The sequence below is a fragment of the Bos taurus genome, chromosome 24 (assembly GCF_002263795.3).
Source record: "Bos taurus isolate L1 Dominette 01449 registration number 42190680 breed Hereford chromosome 24, ARS-UCD2.0, whole genome shotgun sequence".
Lineage (NCBI taxonomy): Eukaryota > Metazoa > Chordata > Mammalia > Artiodactyla > Bovidae > Bos > Bos taurus.
The window spans coordinates 20391290-20410530 of record NC_037351.1 but is presented as its reverse complement, the minus strand read 5'-3'; the positions used below and the strand labels follow the sequence as shown (position 1 = coordinate 20410530).

At 48.2% G+C, this 19241-nt stretch overlaps 1 protein-coding gene across 10 annotated transcripts in view; it reads left to right on the top strand.

The window, feature by feature from the left end:
• Positions 1 to 19241, top strand: part of FHOD3 (formin homology 2 domain containing 3) — a 521883-nt gene that overhangs the window by 447651 nt on the left and 54991 nt on the right. For 9 of the 10 annotated variants that reach the window (NM_001191215.1, XM_010818738.4, XM_005224047.4 and 6 more), the window contains 2 exons: positions 3120 to 4000; positions 17965 to 18123. In NM_001191215.1, coding sequence (NP_001178144.1) covers positions 3120 to 4000; positions 17965 to 18123 — 1040 coding nt within the window. The remainder of the gene's footprint in view (positions 1 to 3119; positions 4001 to 17964; positions 18124 to 19241) is intronic. The other variant, XM_059880995.1, reaches the window with a different exon arrangement.

Genomic DNA, 19241 nt, shown 5'->3' with positions numbered 1-19241 from the left:
ATGAAGGCACAGCCACAGGGGAGAGACCAGTGTCCTCCCCCAGCCTGTCTGATCCAGCTCTTTGGTAGAGAAAAAGCTCATGCTGCTCATGTCCTCGGCCTAGGTCTCCTGCCCCCTCCCCAAATGAGCAGCCACAGAGGCCCTTGGATGTCTGATGGAACGCACAGCCTGAAATGCCCACCGCACAGCCCTGCTGGACTTCAGGAAGCAAGCTCAGAGGAATGACGTCCCTGACCATTTATCTGTTCATCCACTCATCCTAGATGCTGGGGATACAACGGGGAACAAAGCAGACCCAAATCCCTGCTCTTATAGAGTTTACATTCCGAGGAAGAACACAATTTAACAAATAATTATAATCATTCCAATAATGGGACAAAGGCAGCAATAAACTCAAAGAGGAAAATGTGTGGAAGATCAGACAGTAAGACATGCTTGGGTAGAAAATAAAGTAGAAAAAGATGATCAGCTGTGGGCGAGAGGGAGGTGTGCACAATTTTAAATAAGGTGGTCGGGGAAGATTTCACCGGGAAGACACTATTTGAGCTAAAACCGAAAGGAAGTTGAGAAGCAAATTGTGTGCTTAACTGGGATTGCCCCAGGAGAGGCAAAGGTCCTGAGGCTGGATCACATAATGCCTGGTGAGTTCTAGGAATGTCAGGTCAGTGCTGTTGCTGAAGAGTTTCATGTGTGTATATCTGGGGTGGCGGCAGTGGCGGAGGTGGTGGTAGGAGAGGGGGAGAAAAAAAAACTAAGGTGGGATCACGCATGGCTTGTGAACACTGACGGGTCACTGGCTTTTTGTCTCGGTGAAATGTGGCACCTTTTGCAGACTTGGAGCAGAAAGATAAGTTGGACATTGCAACACGTCACGTGGCTCTGGGGTTGAGAACTCACTGTAGAGGGGTGAGTGTGGAAGCTGAGATCAGCTGGATGCTCCCTTGATGGCAAGCAACCTCGCTAGTTCAGCCTGGGGTTGTGGCAGGAGTAGTGATGGGATTCTGGATGCAACATGAAGATTAACAGGACTCTGCTGTGTGGGATGAAAGAACAGGATAAAAGTCAAGGATGACTCTGAGGCTTTTGGAATTGGCAGCAGTTACATTGGATGGATGAAGGATGGATGAAGTGGCTGCAACTGAGGCCAGAAATGACTGCAGGAGAAGCAGGTTGGATGAGTGGATGGGACTGAGGGCAGAAGATGGCATTTAAAGGCCTGAGACTGGATGAGATGAAGGCTAGGGAAGGGAGTGTAGATGGAGAGAAGAGGTCCACAGACACTTAAAGGTTAAAGATAAGGAGGAACCAATACAGGAGACTGAGAAGGAGCAGCCAAAGAGAAGGCAGCAAACCAGGTGAGAACAGTGTCCGGGAGGCCAAGAGAAGGATGTGAGTCAAAGATGAGAGGGTAACAGCTGCGTCTAGTGTGACAGGAAGGTCATAGGTCACCCAGAAAGGAGCATCTTTGAAACAGAGCAAAAACTTCATTAGACTGGGTTCAAGAGAGAATAAAGAGAGAAATTGGAAACAGCAAAACAACTCTTATATGCAGCTTTATTCTTTGTTTGTTTTTTTAAACTTTTCATTTTGTATTGGGGTAAATCCCACGGACGGAGGAGCCTGGTAGGCTACAGTCCATGGGTTCGCCAAGAGTTGGACACGACTGAGCGACTTCACTTATTTTTTCACTTTTTAGCCGGTGAACAACATTGTGGTAGTTTCAGGTGAACCTCAAAGGGACTCAGCCATACATATACATGTATCCATTCTCCCCCCAACTCCCTTCCCATCCAGGCTGGCAGTAAGTTTGAATAGAGTTCCATGTGCTCTACAATAGGTCCTTGTTGGTTATCCATTTTGAATATAGCAGTGTGTGTATGACCTTCCCAAACTCCCTAACTCTCCCTCCCCCTGCCAGCTTTACTTTAAAAGACTCTGTGGGAGAGGGAGAGGGTGGGATGATTTGGGAGAATGGCATTGAAATACGTATAATATCATATATGAAACGAGTCGCCAGTCCAGGTTCGATGCACGGTACTGGATGCTTGGGGCTGGTGCACTGGGACGACCCAGAGGGATGGTATGGGGAGGGAGGAGGGAGGAGGGTTCAGGATGGGGAACACATGTATACCTGTGGTGGATTCATTTTGATATTTGGCAAAACCAATACAATATTGTAAACTTTAAAAATAAAGTAAAATAAAAATAAAAAAAATAAAAGAAAGGAGAAAATTTGGATCATAGCTGGAGAGATAAGTATAATCAAGTGAGGTTTTTTGTTTTCATTTAATGGGTAAAATTATACTGTGTTTATATCCCAGTGGGAAGACCTAGTGGGAGGAGCATGGGAGACGCAGGATGGAGAATCATGGGAGCGGATGAGTCCCACTAGAGGACAGGGGATCAGTAGTCACAGGACAAACGTCAGTGTTCAGGTGCAGGTGGGTGAGTGGAGGCAGAATGGAGGCCCTGGAAGAGCTCCGACTTTGTCTATTAAGTTTTTGAAACAGAAAGCAAGGTGATGCTTGCAGAGGATGAGTTGAGTAGGGGAGCCTAGAGGAAAGAGGAGGTGTATGGAAAGCCATCTAAGAGAGGTCATGGATGGGGCCACCAGGCAGCATTAAGGGTCTCCTGAAGACTGGTGGCCGTATGACCAGTGGTACGGTCTGCACGTTTCTCCAGGAGTGTTTGGATTCACTGGTGCAGAGGTGGAGTAGGGAGAAAAAGGAGTAATTCTACAGCCTTTTAAGTACCTGCCATGGGTGAGAGGGCATTTCCTTGCCTCCCTGTGTGTAGTTAGGGCAGTTGCCCTGAGTGGGTCCTGACCAGCTATCATGGGTGGGCAGAAAAGGCGAGGAAATTTTTTCCCATGAGCCTAGGCCAGAGCCACAAGCCCTACGAGAGTGTTGGGTCCCTAGAGTGGGCCATCAGCCCTTCAACACAGCATCTCTTTTGATCAAGAGCATCTTGTCAACCGTGACCACCTTCCTCTTCCATTGCTTCATTTCTGGGTCTTCCTGATTGCTCCTGTGTGAAATGCCCACGTGTTGTCTGGTTGGCTCTCTCATGGTATTGAGACCGGTGTGATGTTCTCATTTTTTTCTCCTGTGTACTTTCAGGTTTGTGGTCTGCGGGTGTTCAGGATGCGGGTGTAAATGAGCAGTGTGGCGACATCCTCACCAGCAAACGGTTCATGCTGGACATGCTGTATGCCCATAACAGAAAGCCCGCGGATGACGAGGAGAAAGGGGAGGGCGAGGCCGCAAGGACCGCGCAAGGGGCGGAGGCGGTAGCCAGCCTGGCCAGCAGAATATCCACCCTGCAGGCCAGTTCCCTGGCCCAGGATGAGAGCGTCAAGAGGGTGGACGTTGGTTGTCTGGACAACAGGGGCAGTGTGAAAGCCTTTGCAGAGAAATTCAACAGCGGGGACCTAGGGAGGGGGTCCGTCTCCCCTGACGCGGAGCCCAATGACAAGGTCGCAGAGAAGACATCAGCTCAGCCCAAGACGGAATCTGACTACATCTGGGACCAGCTCATGGCCAATCCCAGGGAGCTCAGAATCCAGGACATGGATTTCACTGACCTGGGTGAGGAGGACGACATTGACGTCCTGGACGTGGACCTGGGTCACCCGGAGGCCCCAGGGCCGCCTCCCCCGCCCCCACCCACCTTTCTGGGTCTGCCGCCCCCACCCCCTCCGCCCCTGCTGGACAGCGTGCCTCCCCCTCCAGTCCCCGGTAATTTATTGGCTCCCCCTCCAGTATTCAACGCTCCTCAGGGCTTAGGGTGGCCCCAGATACCCAGGGGTCAACCGGCATTCACCAAGAAAAAGAAGACCATCCGTCTATTCTGGAACGAAGTCCGGCCTTTTGAGTGGCCGTGTAAGAACAATGGCCGCTGCAGAGAATTCCTGTGGTCGAAACTGGAACCCATTAAGGTGGACACCTCCAAGCTGGAGCACCTGTTTGAGTCTAAATCGAAGGAACTGTCCGTCTCCAAGGTATCGCTTGCATCCAGCATGCCTCTTCATTTGCTGAGTTACTTACAGATGTTGGATAGAACGGAGAGTTTTGTTATACATAAAATGCCCTTCGTGTTGCTCTTACTAATTTGCTTAAAAAGGCAGTTGGTATAAAAATTTGACTTTTCATCCGGTACCCTGTGTCACACGTTAGGTGTGAGCTAAATGAGTAAGGGACCTTTTGTTGCTAACAAAGCTAGCAACTTATTAACATCGATAGGCAAGTAGCTTTCCAAGAACCTAATAACCTGGAGGAAAAAAAAAAAAAAACAGTGTTTACCCAGGGATTGTTAGCATAGCCTGACAGCAAATGTTGACATTCACTAGAGGAAAGTAGACGTGCTAATTTATCAAACACAATGACTTCATCCTGCGGATGTGTTTATTCACGCTCACATTTGTTGTTTATGGTTGATAGTGGTTTAAACCTCAGCTGTAAGACAGTAGGCTATGGGACATTTCTTCAGCTAATCCCCTGGCTGAGTCAACTTGCTACCACTATCTGGATGCTTCTATACAGCCATATAGTTAGCATCCTGTAAACATTATACGTGTATCTAGATTTCTTATTTCTCATAGATGTTTGAGAACCCTGAGGGCATTGCTGGTGTAGTGTCTTTAACAGAGATGTTCTATCTACTTTTATAAATGAAGAGCTTTGTATATGAAGTTATTGGGTATCAAAGATAAAGTCATGACTAAGGAGCACTGATGAAAAGGCTGTGTGATACTGGATCACAGATTTTATTTCTGATGATTCACTGCATTATTAGGGTCTCCTTTACCTATCTTAAAGAACTGATCTAAAAAAATAACTCTTGTGATCCTGAGTATATTTCAGTTTTAAAACAGGTTTAAGGCTGTCTTCTCAGGGCCCTGAAATAAGAGAAAACACTTTTCAAAGGATAGTTTAGAGTAAACATGCTGGAACTTACTATTGTGAATTAATTTCGGCTCCGTGGGTTGCTCCGTTTAGCATCATTTTGGATGAGTATAAGCTGTCTGAGTTGGGCTCCTTGATCTGCTGGCCAGGCTCTGATTTGGAATCAGTGTGTGCAGGCTTCCTCGGGACAGGAGTATCCTTTCGAGAAGAACCTGAGGATGGAGTTTGTGCCTGTCACCATGTGTGATGCTGAAAGGCTAGGCCGGGAGCTCTAAAAGGTGGACTTCCTGTTAAAACCTGTAATGGGGCCGGGGGTGGGGTGGGGGAGATGGGTCTGGAACTACTTGCTGCTCTTTCCGAGTTGGCCTTTACCCTTGAGTTAATGTCTGCTCAGTTCCAACAAGGATGGGAATCTGAACCATTTCCAGCCCCACCCCATCCCCAAGTCAGAATTCCAGCTTTTTCCTGTTTACAAATCCAACTGCCAAGATCCCAAATAGAAAGCCATACCAGCCAGTCCTTTCCCCCAACTGTAAGTAGAACCCTCTTGTTCTCTCTAGAAAACCATGCCATGGGAAGTGCTATTGCTCTCTGTGTCTCTGTGTCCTGACTTCCAGGACTGGTCACGTGTGGTGATGAGCCACCCACGTGGCCCCTTCCACTCTTACCATCAGACCTGCCATTTGGGAGAAGGCTGGCCTGGCGTGGTTAAAACAGCTGTTGGGATCACCCAGGACGTGCCCTTGCTCCCGCTGATCTGGTTGGCCCGTCTCCTTCATCCCACTCCTTCCCACGTGGGCCCCTCTGGCTGCCTGGACCCCCCGGGCTTGTCCTGGTTGCTCCTTAGCCTCAGAGGTTGCCAGCTCTTGACTTGGGGTTGAGGGGGTGAGAAATTAAAGAGTCCCAGTTGGCAATGAAGGCACTTCCAACTTCATTTTTCCAACTTTATTTTTACTAAAGAAATGACAAAGTGAAAAGCTTCCTTGAGAAGACCCCAGATGGGCTCACCTCCCCAACTTCTTCTCTTGGTGCTACTTGTGATCAGTGACGGGAGCCTGGTTGGCACCCTCTCAGTGGCCCAGAGTTCAGTTCTTTCTTGAAGTAGCTGGTGACCTCTTAAAAACCTGTATTGCCCAGCTACAAAGGTTCACCTAGTTTTTATAAAGTGAGAGCATAAGAGGAAAGTAGCATGTTGAAAATTTACCTGGTTTCAGAATGTTCTGCAGTGGGACCCAGGAGCCCATTTTGGGGTGAAGATAGCTAGAAAATGTGAGCAGAGACTATTTACAAATATTACAAATGGTGAGGATGCAAATTGGAGAGTTGAATCTGTTGTATGGCCTAGTATAGCTATAACCAACGTGACGTTTGTTTCTAATTCTTGACTATGATGTTCATAAAACTCAGCTGTAAATAGCTACTTCCAGATTCTGGCTCATGAGAAGTTTTCCATTAAGAACAATAGAGTGCATCAAAAATAAAATATGTTTCACAGGGCAGCACAGAGCAAAGGGAATCAGTTGTACTTTCCATCAGAAAACTTACACTAGACCAGTGTTGCAGGGCGTGGTGGTGACCGTCTGAGTCATCCCCTAGGGATTCGTGTGCCAGATCCAAGGCTGGGGTGACCACCTCATGGAGATGATAAGAACAGAGAGATGTGCTTTGTGATTTCCTTTCCAAATAGTTTCTAGAACTGGATCTACTTTTCTTTTTCAGCAGGTAATATACATACATACATTTATATGTATATATTTATATATACATATGGGCTTCCCTGGTGGCTTAGACAGTAAAAAATCTGCCTGCAGTGCAGGAGATGTGGGTTCAATCCCTGGGTGGTAAAGATCCCCTGGAGAAGGGAATGGCTACCCACTCCAGTATTCTTGCCTGGAGACTATATGTATAGCTTTTTAATAAGATAGCTTTAATTATGCGTTATAGAGAAAGACAGAAATTTTGTACTACATTTCATCATATTGTGTTTTTGCTGTTGGTCTAAGATGTGGAGAATGGCATAAGAGATGGTTAAAACGACCCCAGAATTGGATATCAGGGCAGAAAACCCCTGGGGATGGGGAATCATCCCAAGAAGCCCCAGGAAGTGGGCTTCCAAGCTGTATGCCTCATCTAGGGCAGCCAAGTCCCTCTTCCTTCCAAAGGGCAGCTTTTATATCGCTGGATCCAGACAGACCACGGAAGATGTGGAGCAGAAGAGGGGCCCAGGAGGAAGAAGGGACCTGGCTTCACCTTTGGGGACTCATGGCTGTCTTATTCACCTGAGTTCGTTGCTTTACCCTGGGGAGGGGCCTCTGGAATGGATTTGGAGACATTTGTTCGACTTTATTTACCTTGAAGTTTCAAACCATTTCATAAACTACTAGCAGTGACTTTTTAAGAAAATCCAGAGATGATTTATTTTGTCTGGGGTAAGCCCCAGGCCGAGTTATTTTGAAAGGCTCCCCCGGGACTCAACCAAAGCTATGAACCATTGATTTAAAGTGAAAAATAAAGCTCCAGTGAGGGGAGCATTGCGCCCACCATCATTCTCCACGTTGACTTCACCCCTGCCCCACCTCTGTTTTATTCTGCAGAGAAGAGAAGAAAATCTTCCTACTCTTTATGCAAATTCAGGTCATAAGGGAATGTTGTTTTGTTTAACAGCACCCTCAGAAAACCTGAATTCTGCCTGAAAATTCCAAGCCCAACTTTGGGACCATCCTTATCTAAGATGGTCCCCATGTATGCGGCGGTCCCAGTGGAATTATTAAGAGCACTCTCTTCACCTCTCAAAAGTCTCTCAGTTAGGGTACTGGATAAACTACAGTAACATTGGAAATGTAACTGTTTGATGGTTGGCCTTTGCTGTAAAGACTCAAAGAACCAATATGGGAAATTAACTTTTTTTTTTTTTTCCTAAATTTACCAATAAGCAAACCTGTTCTGGCCAGTTCCACAGAAATGTTATTCCTAACTAAAGGTTTTTCAGCTTTTATTTAGGCTTCCCTGATAGCTTAGTTGGTAAAGAATCTGGCTGCGATGCAAGAGACCCCAGTTCGATTCCTGGGTCGGGAAGATCCCCTGGAGAAGGGACGGCCCCCCCCTCCAGTATTCTTGGTCTTCCCTGGTGGCTCAGCTGGTAAAGAATCCGCCTGCAATGTAGGAGACCTGGATTCGATCCCTGGGTTGGAAAGATCTCCTGGAAAAGGGAACGGCTACCCACTCCAGTACTCTGGCCTGGAGAATTCCATGGACTACATAGTCCATGGGGTCGCAAAGAGTCGGACACGACTGAGCGATGTTCACTTTCATACTCTCTTTCATGGCTTTTTTGTTGTTGTTCTGTCTTTTGCCTTCATGCTTTCCCACGTATATCTCCCTCATTACAGAACTTGGGAAAATTTCATAGCAGTCACATTGTTATGATATCTGTATTGAGGCATCACTGTCATGGACACTTTCTCAACGGGCAGTTTTGAAAATATCCTGTGGCGTCACCCTTTTGGCAGTTAGCAGGGAGTGAGGAGGGATGATTTCCCATTTCTAGAACTCGTGCCTCGCTGAGCCAGCCCTGGGGTCTGTGACAGTGATGCTGACAAGCATTTTGAGAGGTCGGTCGCCTTTCATGGAAATACTCTCAAACTTAGCAGTATTCTCCAAGACTCTGAGTTCTCTTAATAAATCATGTCCTTATCCCAGTTTCTATTTTCAGTTACTGCACCCTCTGGGATGATAAGTTCTGTGTGCTGAATATCCACTTTTTAAAACCGCATCCTTTACTGCTAGTAAAATTGCTCTTTAAAAACTCAAAGCTGTGATCCTCCATGGCAGCATTTCAAAAAACTTTGGAAGGCAAGCCCTGTCCACCTGCCTGGGTTGCAAGCCTCCATGATCTTTGCCCAAGCTCTCCTCCCTACTCTGCTTGCTTCGTCCTCTCCCCCCACGTGGAAGTTTGTGCCTTCACGGTGGCCCTTCTCTGGACCTTAGCCGTCTTTATCATGGCATGCCACTGCAGAAGCCCTGGGGCTGTGTGCAGAGATGGAGCAGGGTTTTGTTTTTATTTCCAAGTACCACACCCATGATCCGGTTGCATGGGGTTAGCAATGGCCCAATGTGTACCGTGTCTTCGGGAGCCCACTGTGCTTGACCCCAGAGCCTCGCAGAGCTCATTAACCCTCAGGTGTGGAAGGATGCTTTCTCAGTCACTGACAGCTCAGCTCCCAGGGCTGGGATGACCCTGACATCAGTTGGGCATCTCAGACTCCTTTTAGCATCAGTGAAAACTTCCTGCATCATCTTTAGCTGTGGGGATATTATCCCACATCATTCATGAAAGTAGCAAGATCAGACCTTGCTGCATCTTTGAATGACAGGGATGGGGGAGTGGGGGGAGCTCTGTTTTTATATCCTAAGAAATGTTCTCCGATCCCTGCCTTTCATTTCCTATTTTTAAATTGTGTTCTTCTTTCTGAAAGAACAACTTTTTACTCACCCAACAATCCCGTCTCAAGCCTTAAGACTTTTTGCAAGTCTAAGTTGGTGACTCTGGTCACACTCCCATCTTTTAGACCTCTGTGCCCACTCCTGATCAAGGAGGTTAGGACCTCTGAGATGGAACCCAGGCATCACTGTTCTTTAAAAGTGCCCCTTGTATCCCCACAATTGTAAAGCACTGACCTAAATACATCACATTTCCTGGTTTTCCTTCAGAAAATGTCAGTAGGTTGATCGGCCATGTCTCCTCCTTAGGTGAGTGATGTTGCGTTCCTCCTAGTCGGAGGTGGTGAGTCCGTGTTCGCCCTTTCTGCCCTCAGCCATGGAGGCAGCTGAGTCTCCTGGCCCAGAAGGAGACTGTCCTGTTCTTTTCTCCAGAATGCCCCCTTTCCATTAGTCCTGGAGTCCAGTCTTTGGCCTAGAGGGAATTTAGCATGTGGAAATAACCATAATATTCTCCTCCTTGAAAACAGAAAGCAAGTCGTTCGCTACCATCTCCTCTGCAAGGAGACCTTCAGAACCACTCCAGATAACTCACTCACCGGACCTGCTTCCCACTCGGGGGCTCCGTATGCCTGGGGGTCTGTGCAGACTCTCATGAGCATCCGTGAGTTCATTTCAGGAAGCTCCGAGTGAGTTGCCCATGTTGGGAAGCAGCCCTGGAGGCTTAATTGAGAACCAAGTCCCTACACTGTCCCCTGGAATTATCACTGTTGGGGTGGGGACACTGCTCTGATCTGACACTCCCGTGTACCTAGGTGCCTCTCGTCAGTAAGTGTAGTACATGTGTTAGTTATGAAAAACATGCATTGATAAACCATATATTTTTAAAATATAATATCATTAGGTTAAAAATGATTTTTTACAAAAGAGCCAATAGTGAAAGGAGCTAAAGCACTATTTTCCAGGTATTAGCCTAAGTACTTTACATGTATCCATACCAATAATACTATTTTTTTTTTATTCATTTATTTATGGCCACGCTGGGTCTGCATTGCTTTGCTCGGACTTTTGCTAGTTGTGGTGAGTAGGGTCCTCTCTTTGTTGCCTGACTTCTCTTGTGCAGCACAGGCTTTAGGGCTTCAGTAGTTGTGACCCACAAGATTAGTTATTCAACGGCATGTAGGATCTTCCCCGACCAGGGATTGAACCCATGTCCCCTACATTGGCAAGCAGGCAGATTCTTTTACACTGCACCACCAGGGAAGTCTCAGTCATACTATTCTAATAGTCCTAGCAGACGCTTCTGTCATGCTTACCAGAGGCTGAGTGTTTCTCTCACTGATTTACATCCATTGTTTTATTTCATCCTCCTAACAAACCCTGGGAAACTGGGTCCCAGAAAGAACAGGGGGTACAGAGTGGGGCAGTGACTCGCCCAGGCCGCCAGGGTGGGAATGGGTGAGACCCCAGTTGACCCACCTGAGTGCTTTGCTGCTCTGGATATTTTCAGTTGCCCTTCAGGGCTGCTGTGATCCCCAGATTCCATTTTGTTTTGGCTACTTTCAAGTTCACACTCTGGACACTTCTTCATTTTCTTCCCTTGGGAATTTTTGAAAGCCTGCCATTTTTTGAAAAAGACTCTCTCTTTCTTCTCAATGGTCTGTGTGCTTTGCTACTGCAATTTCAAATGTCATTTGGTCTGGACTGTACCTCTGTGTGACTTTGAGCAAGTCAGTAAACTTCTCTGAGCCTGTTTTTGATTATGGGTGGGGTGTGGTGGAGAAGCCAGGCCTGAGCCTGTAGGCCTGACCTCCTGGGGTTGTTGAGTAGACCCAGGGCAACAAGGGAGAATGTACTTTTGTGCTGTGCTGACAGGTCTTCATTTTTTATGCTATTGATTTTCTTATCCTTTGCCTCACGTGACTTTCCTGAGATTCTAGTGTGAGATTTTAAATTAGCCTCTAAGTTTAAGGACTACTATTTAGCATTAAAGTCTTCCTTTCCCCCTTTTCCTAACTGCTGCCTGAATGCTCATCCTTTTCTTTTCCAAAACTGAATGATTATGAGGGGAAGTGATGGGCTTACCCTCAGGATATTGAACAAAAGCAGGTTGTGGTCACACGTGGTCGCCTACCCCCATAACCATTCAGAATCAAGTTTGTCACTTTACTTAGAAATTCTGAAAGACTTGTTCTTGGAAGCAATACCTTGATGTATCCAAAAACCTGACATACTTGTCTCTTCTCTTTGAGGCCTCTGGTCATCCATCTCAGCATCAGGATTGGTATGGCCCCACAGTCCCCCTGAGTGGATCTGAATATCTGGTTTAACTGTTCTAGAAAATCTTCCTGTTGTAGGTGACTTTCTGCCCCTTGGAGTGGCTGAGTTTGCAGAGCCCAACCTCTTGGACTTGCTTGGTTCTAGAAGGCCCACTCCAACACAGGGAGCTGACCACCAAGTGAATCTGGGCTCCACCAGGGCTGCAGAGAGAAGTCCCAGCCCTCACCCCTAAGCCCTGGCAGTTAGCCATCAGTGCTTAAATGGAGAATTCCCTCTGTGCTTCTCAGAAATTCTGTGACTCTTGTGGCCTTGGGTGCTGCCTGTTTGAAGCATCCTCTTGGAGGGGCTCACTTCTGCTTCCTGAAACTGGACCCTTAGCCCTCTTGGACAGTTTGGGGGAAAGGAGCTGAATTGCCTCAGTGACCTCCTTCCCAGCCCTCCTAAGAGGTCTCTGCTAGCTTTGACAGCATCTTTTTCCATAGAGGGTGACCTCTGTTTCTCCCCGTTTTGGCTGTTACATCCTCTCCCCGCTCCCTGCAGTCCTCTTGGCCAAGTCAAGAACAAACAAAACCCTACATTCCGTCCAAGCCTGAAGCATTTCTCCGGAGACAGTATTTCTGGGAGGGCAACTCTTGGAGGCTCCCTGAGAGCTGCTGCTTTGAAGGAGGTTCTGGGTGTTGCCACCTCGTTTGGCTCAGTTCAGCTTCACTGAGCTTTCTGGGAGCAAAGCAGAGACTGACCTCCTCCCAGAGTGCCCCCTAACCCTTCAAGAAGCAAGTTCCTCTTTTACCTTGAGCACTTCTGGAAGTACTGGGGTCAGTTGCATGTCCAGAGACATGCCCACCCTGTTTTCCCCACTCCAACTTGCACAACTGTTTAGCTGGGCAGCTATCTCGCCCCAGAGACAATTGTTCCAATTTTCATGTTCAGCAACCCCTAGTCCAGCATCCTGCACCTGGTACCCGACCCATAGCTGCTCCCTCAACACTCTTTTTTCCCTGTGAGTTCTTGAGCCCTGAGGGCATAGGTTTGGCTGATTGACCTTCTATCAAAGAACTGAGGGAGATACCCTTATTTCCTGTTGCCCCAGGATTGATCATTGCAGTCGATGGCATCCTGGCCACCTACATTTTTTGTTGATCTCCATGAAAAATGTCCCCACTCAAGGAGTAGCCACCTAATAGGCACTCAGGAAATGCCATTTAAGGAAATGAGATCTACAGTTGAGAAAAGGCAAAAACTATAATAAATAAGGGAAGATACCCTGCCAACCAACAAGAGACAGTTGAGCCACTGAGCTTGCTTTTCAGCCTCTTCTGCCTTTGCTCAGGCTTTGTCATGGATCATCACTGATAATGTCTCAGGACTCCAAAATCAGCAAAGGGGTCTCATGAGGTGTGGCATAACCCCACCATGATGACCCTTGGCCATTCCCATGCAACCCTGTGTTCTTGCTTTCTGCTGGCTTTTTTTTTTTTTAAGAAGAAAGATCTCAGTCAATCCAGTCTACTGTGATGTTAACCTACCATACTGGTTGTTTTTGCTTGAAGTTACTTTGGTTCCATATTAGAATCAGGCTTTCATAATGGATTGTGACTCACGGTCTTGCTGCCTTGTTGGAATGCCCTGGATCATTGTATAGACAGCTTTCTCTGTTCTATTATTCTATTCTGTATTATCAGTATAGCTGTTGAGTGCCAGTGCCACACATTAATTATATCAGTTTTATAGTAAGTTTTTATGGCTGATTGGATAGATATTGTATTATTTCCACTTATGGATCTTTTTACACATATACTCGTTCATAGTAACTTTAGAATATTTTAAAATTCCAAAAACATCTTCTTGGAATTTGATTAGAATCATTTTAAATATATGTTGTGTGTTGTGCTTAGTCGCTTAGTCATGTCCAACTCTTTGCGACCTCATGGACTATAGCCTGTGAGCTCCTCTGTTTATGGGGATTCTCCAGGCCAGAATACTGGAATGGGTTGCCATGCCCTCCTCCAGGGGATCTCCCAACCCAGGGATCGAACCCAGGTCTCCTGCATTACAGGTGGTTCTTTACTGGCATATATAATAAATATGTTATTTGTGTATAAATTTTATGAGGCAAGATAATGAACATCCTTTTAACACTGAGACTTCCTATTCAGGAACATGATGTTTCTCATTTACCCACATCTTCTTTTATTACTCTCAATAAAATTTTGTCACTTCCTCCAAGTAGGGCCTGTATTGATATTTCCAGAGGTTTTGAGTTTTCTTTGTAATCATTTATTTATTTTTGGCTCTGCTGGGTTTTTGTGCTGTGCAGGCTTGTCTCTGGTTGTGGGGCCTGGGCTTCTCACTGTGGTGGCTTCTCTTGTCGAGGAGCATGGCTCTAGGGAGAGCAGGCTTTACTGGTTGCAGCTCCCAGGCTCTAGGGCATGGGCTCAGTAGTTGTGGCTCATGGCTTAGTTGCTCTGAGGCGTGTGGGATCTTCCTGGATCAGGGATTAAACCCATGTCTCCTGCATTGGCAGGTGGATTCTTTACCACTGAGCCACCGGGGAAGTCTGGTCTGGAGGTTTTGTTTCCTTGTTTGTGCGTTGTTTTGTGTCTGATCTCGTGTAAAATACAAATCAACTTTTTGATCTCCTGCCTAGATGTATCACCTCCTGTCATCCTCCCAACCCTGTTCCACCTTTGCTGCATCCCTCCTTTCCAGAAGCCTTTAGAATATCGTTTAACATTTCTTAACCTCCTTCACAAGGAACTCTGTCTTATCTGCTTTATCTCCTCTTTTCATCATTGACCAATTTCCCATTTTTCTCATTTCAAACAACGGACAGTCACAGACTCTCTGATCAAAGAAGTGCAATAAGGAAACAAGTCTCTGAGAAAGACTCTTGGCAAGAATTAAGATGGATGGGTTGGGAGTGAGAAGAGGCTGGAAGCAGGAAGCCCATGGTGGCTGCCCTGGGAGGCTGGCTCCAAGGGTCGGGCTTGGGATGGAGGTGGGGGGAGTGAAGGACAGGACACGAGAGACTTTGTGGGAGAGGATGGCCGACAGCCACTCAGACACAGGGCCAGGTGAAGGACATAGTGAAGGTCACTCTTGTTGATCTGGAGCTTGGAGGATTGAAATGCATCAGAATTGATAACGGAATCCCTGGACACCAGCATGTGCTCCCGGGCACAGAGCACTTTGGCTTGTTCTTGCAGATGCCGCTGTGGGTTGTTGTGAGGGGAGGAGACAGTTGGGCAAGCCCACGTGACCCACCCTCATTTCGGGCAGAGTGGCTGCCAAGGCACTTGAGGGGTCAGTGCATCCAGCAGACTCTGTTTCAGTTATGAAGAAGAGCATTTAAAATACCTCTTGGATAAAATCCAGAGAGTTAATAATTCAGCCTCAGATATGACTAACTCTTATTCCTTCCTTCTCGAAGTGGGTGGACGTGCTCTGAAAACATGTCGTCTGTAGAAACAGCTTCCCCATTATCTCAGGATGCCCAGAGGCTGGCTTCTTCTCGATTTATGAGAGCAGAGGGTGTCCATTGATGTGAATTGAGTTCTGCTGAGAATGAGGAAAAGGACATGTCAGGCTCAGAGCCACCCCCGGCTCTGTCCTGAGTGCTTGCTGTAGGTGGACCCTGGCTGAGGAGGGCAGGCTGAAATCTGAATAGTCCGTCTCTCTCAAGAATTTGCCATGGGGCTTTGTCTCCCTCAGGGGGGGCATCTTGCTCTTATTTGCACAAAGGCAGCAGTGGGGCTGGGCCTTATCAGGCATCTCTGCAGGCTCCCAGTGACTCTATGGATGGGGGTCCAGGGGCTAATGATTCACAGGGAGTCCTTGCCTTTCTGTCAGTGCCTCCTGTGCTGGAGCCTGGCGCTGGGTCAGTGCCTCTCGCACGCCAGGTCCCAGGCTTCTGTCTTCCATGTCGCCATCCATGAGGCCTCATTCCTTATGCTCACGAGATGCTGCCCCTCCAGGCCTCATGTCTACATTGTAGGCAGGAAGATGGAGAAAGGGAAAAAGGCATGGCTCATGGGTCCAGCTCTTTTGAATCAGGAAAACAGAAACCCAAACTGCCAGCCTCAGCTGCAAAGGGTCCAGGGAGGTGATTGATTTCGCTAACATATTACCAGCTTGAAAGAAATCCAGGCCCTGTTGGTGAGCAGGGAAGAGGGACTCTATGTTGGGCAGGCCCCCTGCAGTGCCTGGAGTGCCTGGAGGAGTGAGCACCCCGCTGCCCCAAGGTGGGCACACAGGTCATCACATCCCTCTTCATTCCCTTCTTCAGCATGTTGTCAAGGCTTTTCTCAGGCCTTCTTAGCATTCCAACAAAGTAATATATTTTTAAATAATTTTATTTGTATTCATTTAGTTTTGGCTGTGCTGGGTCTTTGTTGCTGCCCAGGTTTTTCTCTGGTTGCTGTGAGTGGAGGCCACTGTCTAGTTGCAGTGTGTGGGCTTCTCTTTGCTGTGACTTCTCTTGTTGTGGAGCACAATCCCTAGGCGCACAGGCTCCAGTAGTTGTGACTTGCAGACTCTGGAGCACGGGCTTAGTAGCTGTGGCTCACAGGCTTAGTTGCTCCGCGGCATGTGAGATCTTCCTGGACCAGGGGTCGAACCCGTGTCTCCTGCATTGGCAGGTGGGCTCTTAACCACCAGACCACCAGGGAAACCCCCAAACAATATTTTAAAGTAGATTTCAGCTACATTTCAGGAGCTCCTGATAAGCTTATTGGCTTAAACGTATAGAAGACAAGCTTGCCCTGCAGGGTAGGGGTGCATTTATGCTGCGTGTCCTGGGAGCCCACAGTTCCAAGCCGGTGACACGCCCGCAGGAGTTGTTCCTCCGGGCCACCAGGCGCCCAAACGGCTGGGATGCTTTCAGTTATTCTCTTCATGAAGAAATTGTAATTTATTCCCAAATGCACATTTAAGGACCTAAAATAGAACATTAGCAACTGAGTTTGGAAGGGCTCAGTAGGACTTAAGGGGCTGTAGCCAGTTTCTCCTTGCCAGCTCCCAGCCTCTAGTGCCACAGCAGCCACTCAGCTGTACCAGGCCCAGCCTGGTTCCCTTCTTCAAAGGAGAGGCTGAGGCCTCAGTGCGGGAGGCTGACTGGCGTTGGCTGCTTGGCTAGGACCTGCCTGCAGAGGGGTTCTGAGCAGCTGACTCATGGAGTCCCCTGATATGGCCCTGGCAACCTCCAGCTTCATCCTGGGCAGTTCCCTGGAACTAGTCAAAGGCCCTTCTCTCCTCACCGTCTCCCCCGCCCCAGGCTAGTCCTAGACAGTCTTTAGGGTCCAGCTTGTGTGGCAGCTTCTCCAGACCCTCACCCCCTCTATCACCAGGTGAGTTATTCCCCCGAAGCTGGGCCCCTCATGCAGTGAGCTCACCCTCAGCATGCTGCATGGTCTCACCCATCCTCATCACCCTGGGCTTGTTTCATGAATCAGAATCATCAACCTCCAGGCCTTGTGGCCCCAAGGGAGGCTGCACAACACAGGAAGCTTGCTGACTGGCCTCCTTCCACCTGTCCCCATTTCTACCTGCCTTTGATTTCCTGAGAGTGGAAGGGGAAAGTTGGGGACCTTGTCATCATAAGCTCTGGGCAGAGGTGAGAACTGGCTCAGCACCTTACACCCTTCCTAGCTTCTGGCTGTGTGCCAGCCCCAGGCTAGCAACAGGGGCTGCTCCGAGGATGCCCGGGACAGCAGAGAGCATGGTGCCCCTCCTTGGCCTCTTTGCCAGTTCATCCCTTACTCCTCTTCACCTGCTCAGTGGGCTGCATCCAGATGAATGAATGTGGCAGGAGAGTGCTCAGGTGTCAGGGCAGAATGTCAAGAGGAGCCCCGGAGATGCAGAGGGCAGACCCGCCAGCAATGCCGGGTTCCCCCAGGCTCCCGTCTCCTTGGCGTGTGGACCAGCTTTCTCCATCTCTGGGCACGCACCACATGCCCCAGGGCCAACCAAGGCACATTCCGACACCTCGCAGCCCACAGGAAGGGAACTCTGAAAGGTCTGAATCCTGTTTCCACTGCTTCTATGGAAAAAAACAGAGTGTTTCTTTCTTTTTTTTTTTCTCCTTGCAAAATATCACATTTTTCCCAATTGAAGGAAAATCAATTTTATTTTGTAATGTGTCTGACTCGAGAAGTTCCATGGCTGCCCCCTTCTTGGCGGCTTCTCGGGGCTAATCCCTGATCTCCGCCGTGCTGAGCGGTAGCCAGTCCCTCCCTGAGCTGAACTGGGGCCATTTGTTTTCATCTCTAAATAAGTCGTGAGTTTGCTTTTAATAGAGGACTGAAGATGAGGCATTAATCTTGGATTCTCCTTATTTTATCACAAGAAAACGGCTGCAGATGGAAAAAAGCAGGAGATCATTGTCCTGGACTCCAAGAGGAGCAATGCTATTAATATTGGCCTGACGGTCCTGCCCCCTCCAAGAACGATTAAGATAGCCATTTTGAATTTTGATGAATATGCCTTAAACAAAGAAGGGATTGAGGTAAGAGGAGCTCGACAGAGTGTTATTTATGTTCTGTTGCATTACTGTCCAATGTGACTTTCTTTCTCCACAGGGTGGCTTGCCACTTTTTTGTCTCAGTCAGACTCTGAATAGTGTTATAATTCTCACATCATTTTTTTAACTTCAGGAGGGGGGCAGTGGGAAGAAACCCCACTTTGCTTATTGGGAAGATCAGGTTCATTCATTAACTTCCTTCTGACCACACTCTGCCTGCCTCAATGCAGAAGAAGAACTTGACAGCCTCCATGGGGCACTGGAATGCCTTCTTTCACATCATTTCAAACCAAATACGTTTCATGAACAGTCTTAAAAGTAGGCTTGTCTGTGCATGCTCACCTCTGTGTAAATGGCTCTGTTTCTCTCTTGGCGCCCGTTGTGGTGTGTAGAGACGGGTTTGATTTGCTCAGCTGGGGATCCCAAGCCAACTGGGTCCGCAGCATCTGTTGGTCTTGGTGGCACAAGTGGAGAGAGGTTGGCTGTCCTGGCTGTGACTGCGTGACTGATGGGCACCCCAGCTGGAGCCGCAGCCCCCCTGCTCTGCCAGGGTCCAGCACCCTCCACTGTGGGCTGGTGCCCGTTTGTGGGAAGTTCAATCTCCTCTTCTAATAATAGAGAAAGAGTGAGTGGAGCCAATGGCTTGGCCCACAGATGCCTCCAGGGGCGTGACCGGCCTGGGGACCCACTGGGTAGAGTGGGGAATCTCAGGACACTGCTTCGTGACATTGGTGGCAGCCAGCGCTGCCTCCTGTTGGCAAGGAGCCTTGGATTCCTTGAAAACATCTCCGTACTGGAGGTTCCTGCGTACCCAGTCTCATTTGAAAGACTCAGGAATGAAGAAAGCCAGTGAAGGCTGGCTACAGTGAGCAGAGGGGCTTCAGCAGGAGAGACAGAAGTGAGGAAGGGCTGGGGGGCTGTGCCAGATGCACCCCCAGGCCTGAGTGTGGGAGGGGGCAATGGGGGCGTGGGGCAAAGTGGTGCCTGAACCCAGGTGGGCAGGCATGCCGTGTACTTTGGAAAGCAGAGGCCTCCGCAGCAGAAGCAGTGTTCCTAGAGGTTTGTACTAGATTGAGTACAGACTTCAAGGTCCATGCTACCCA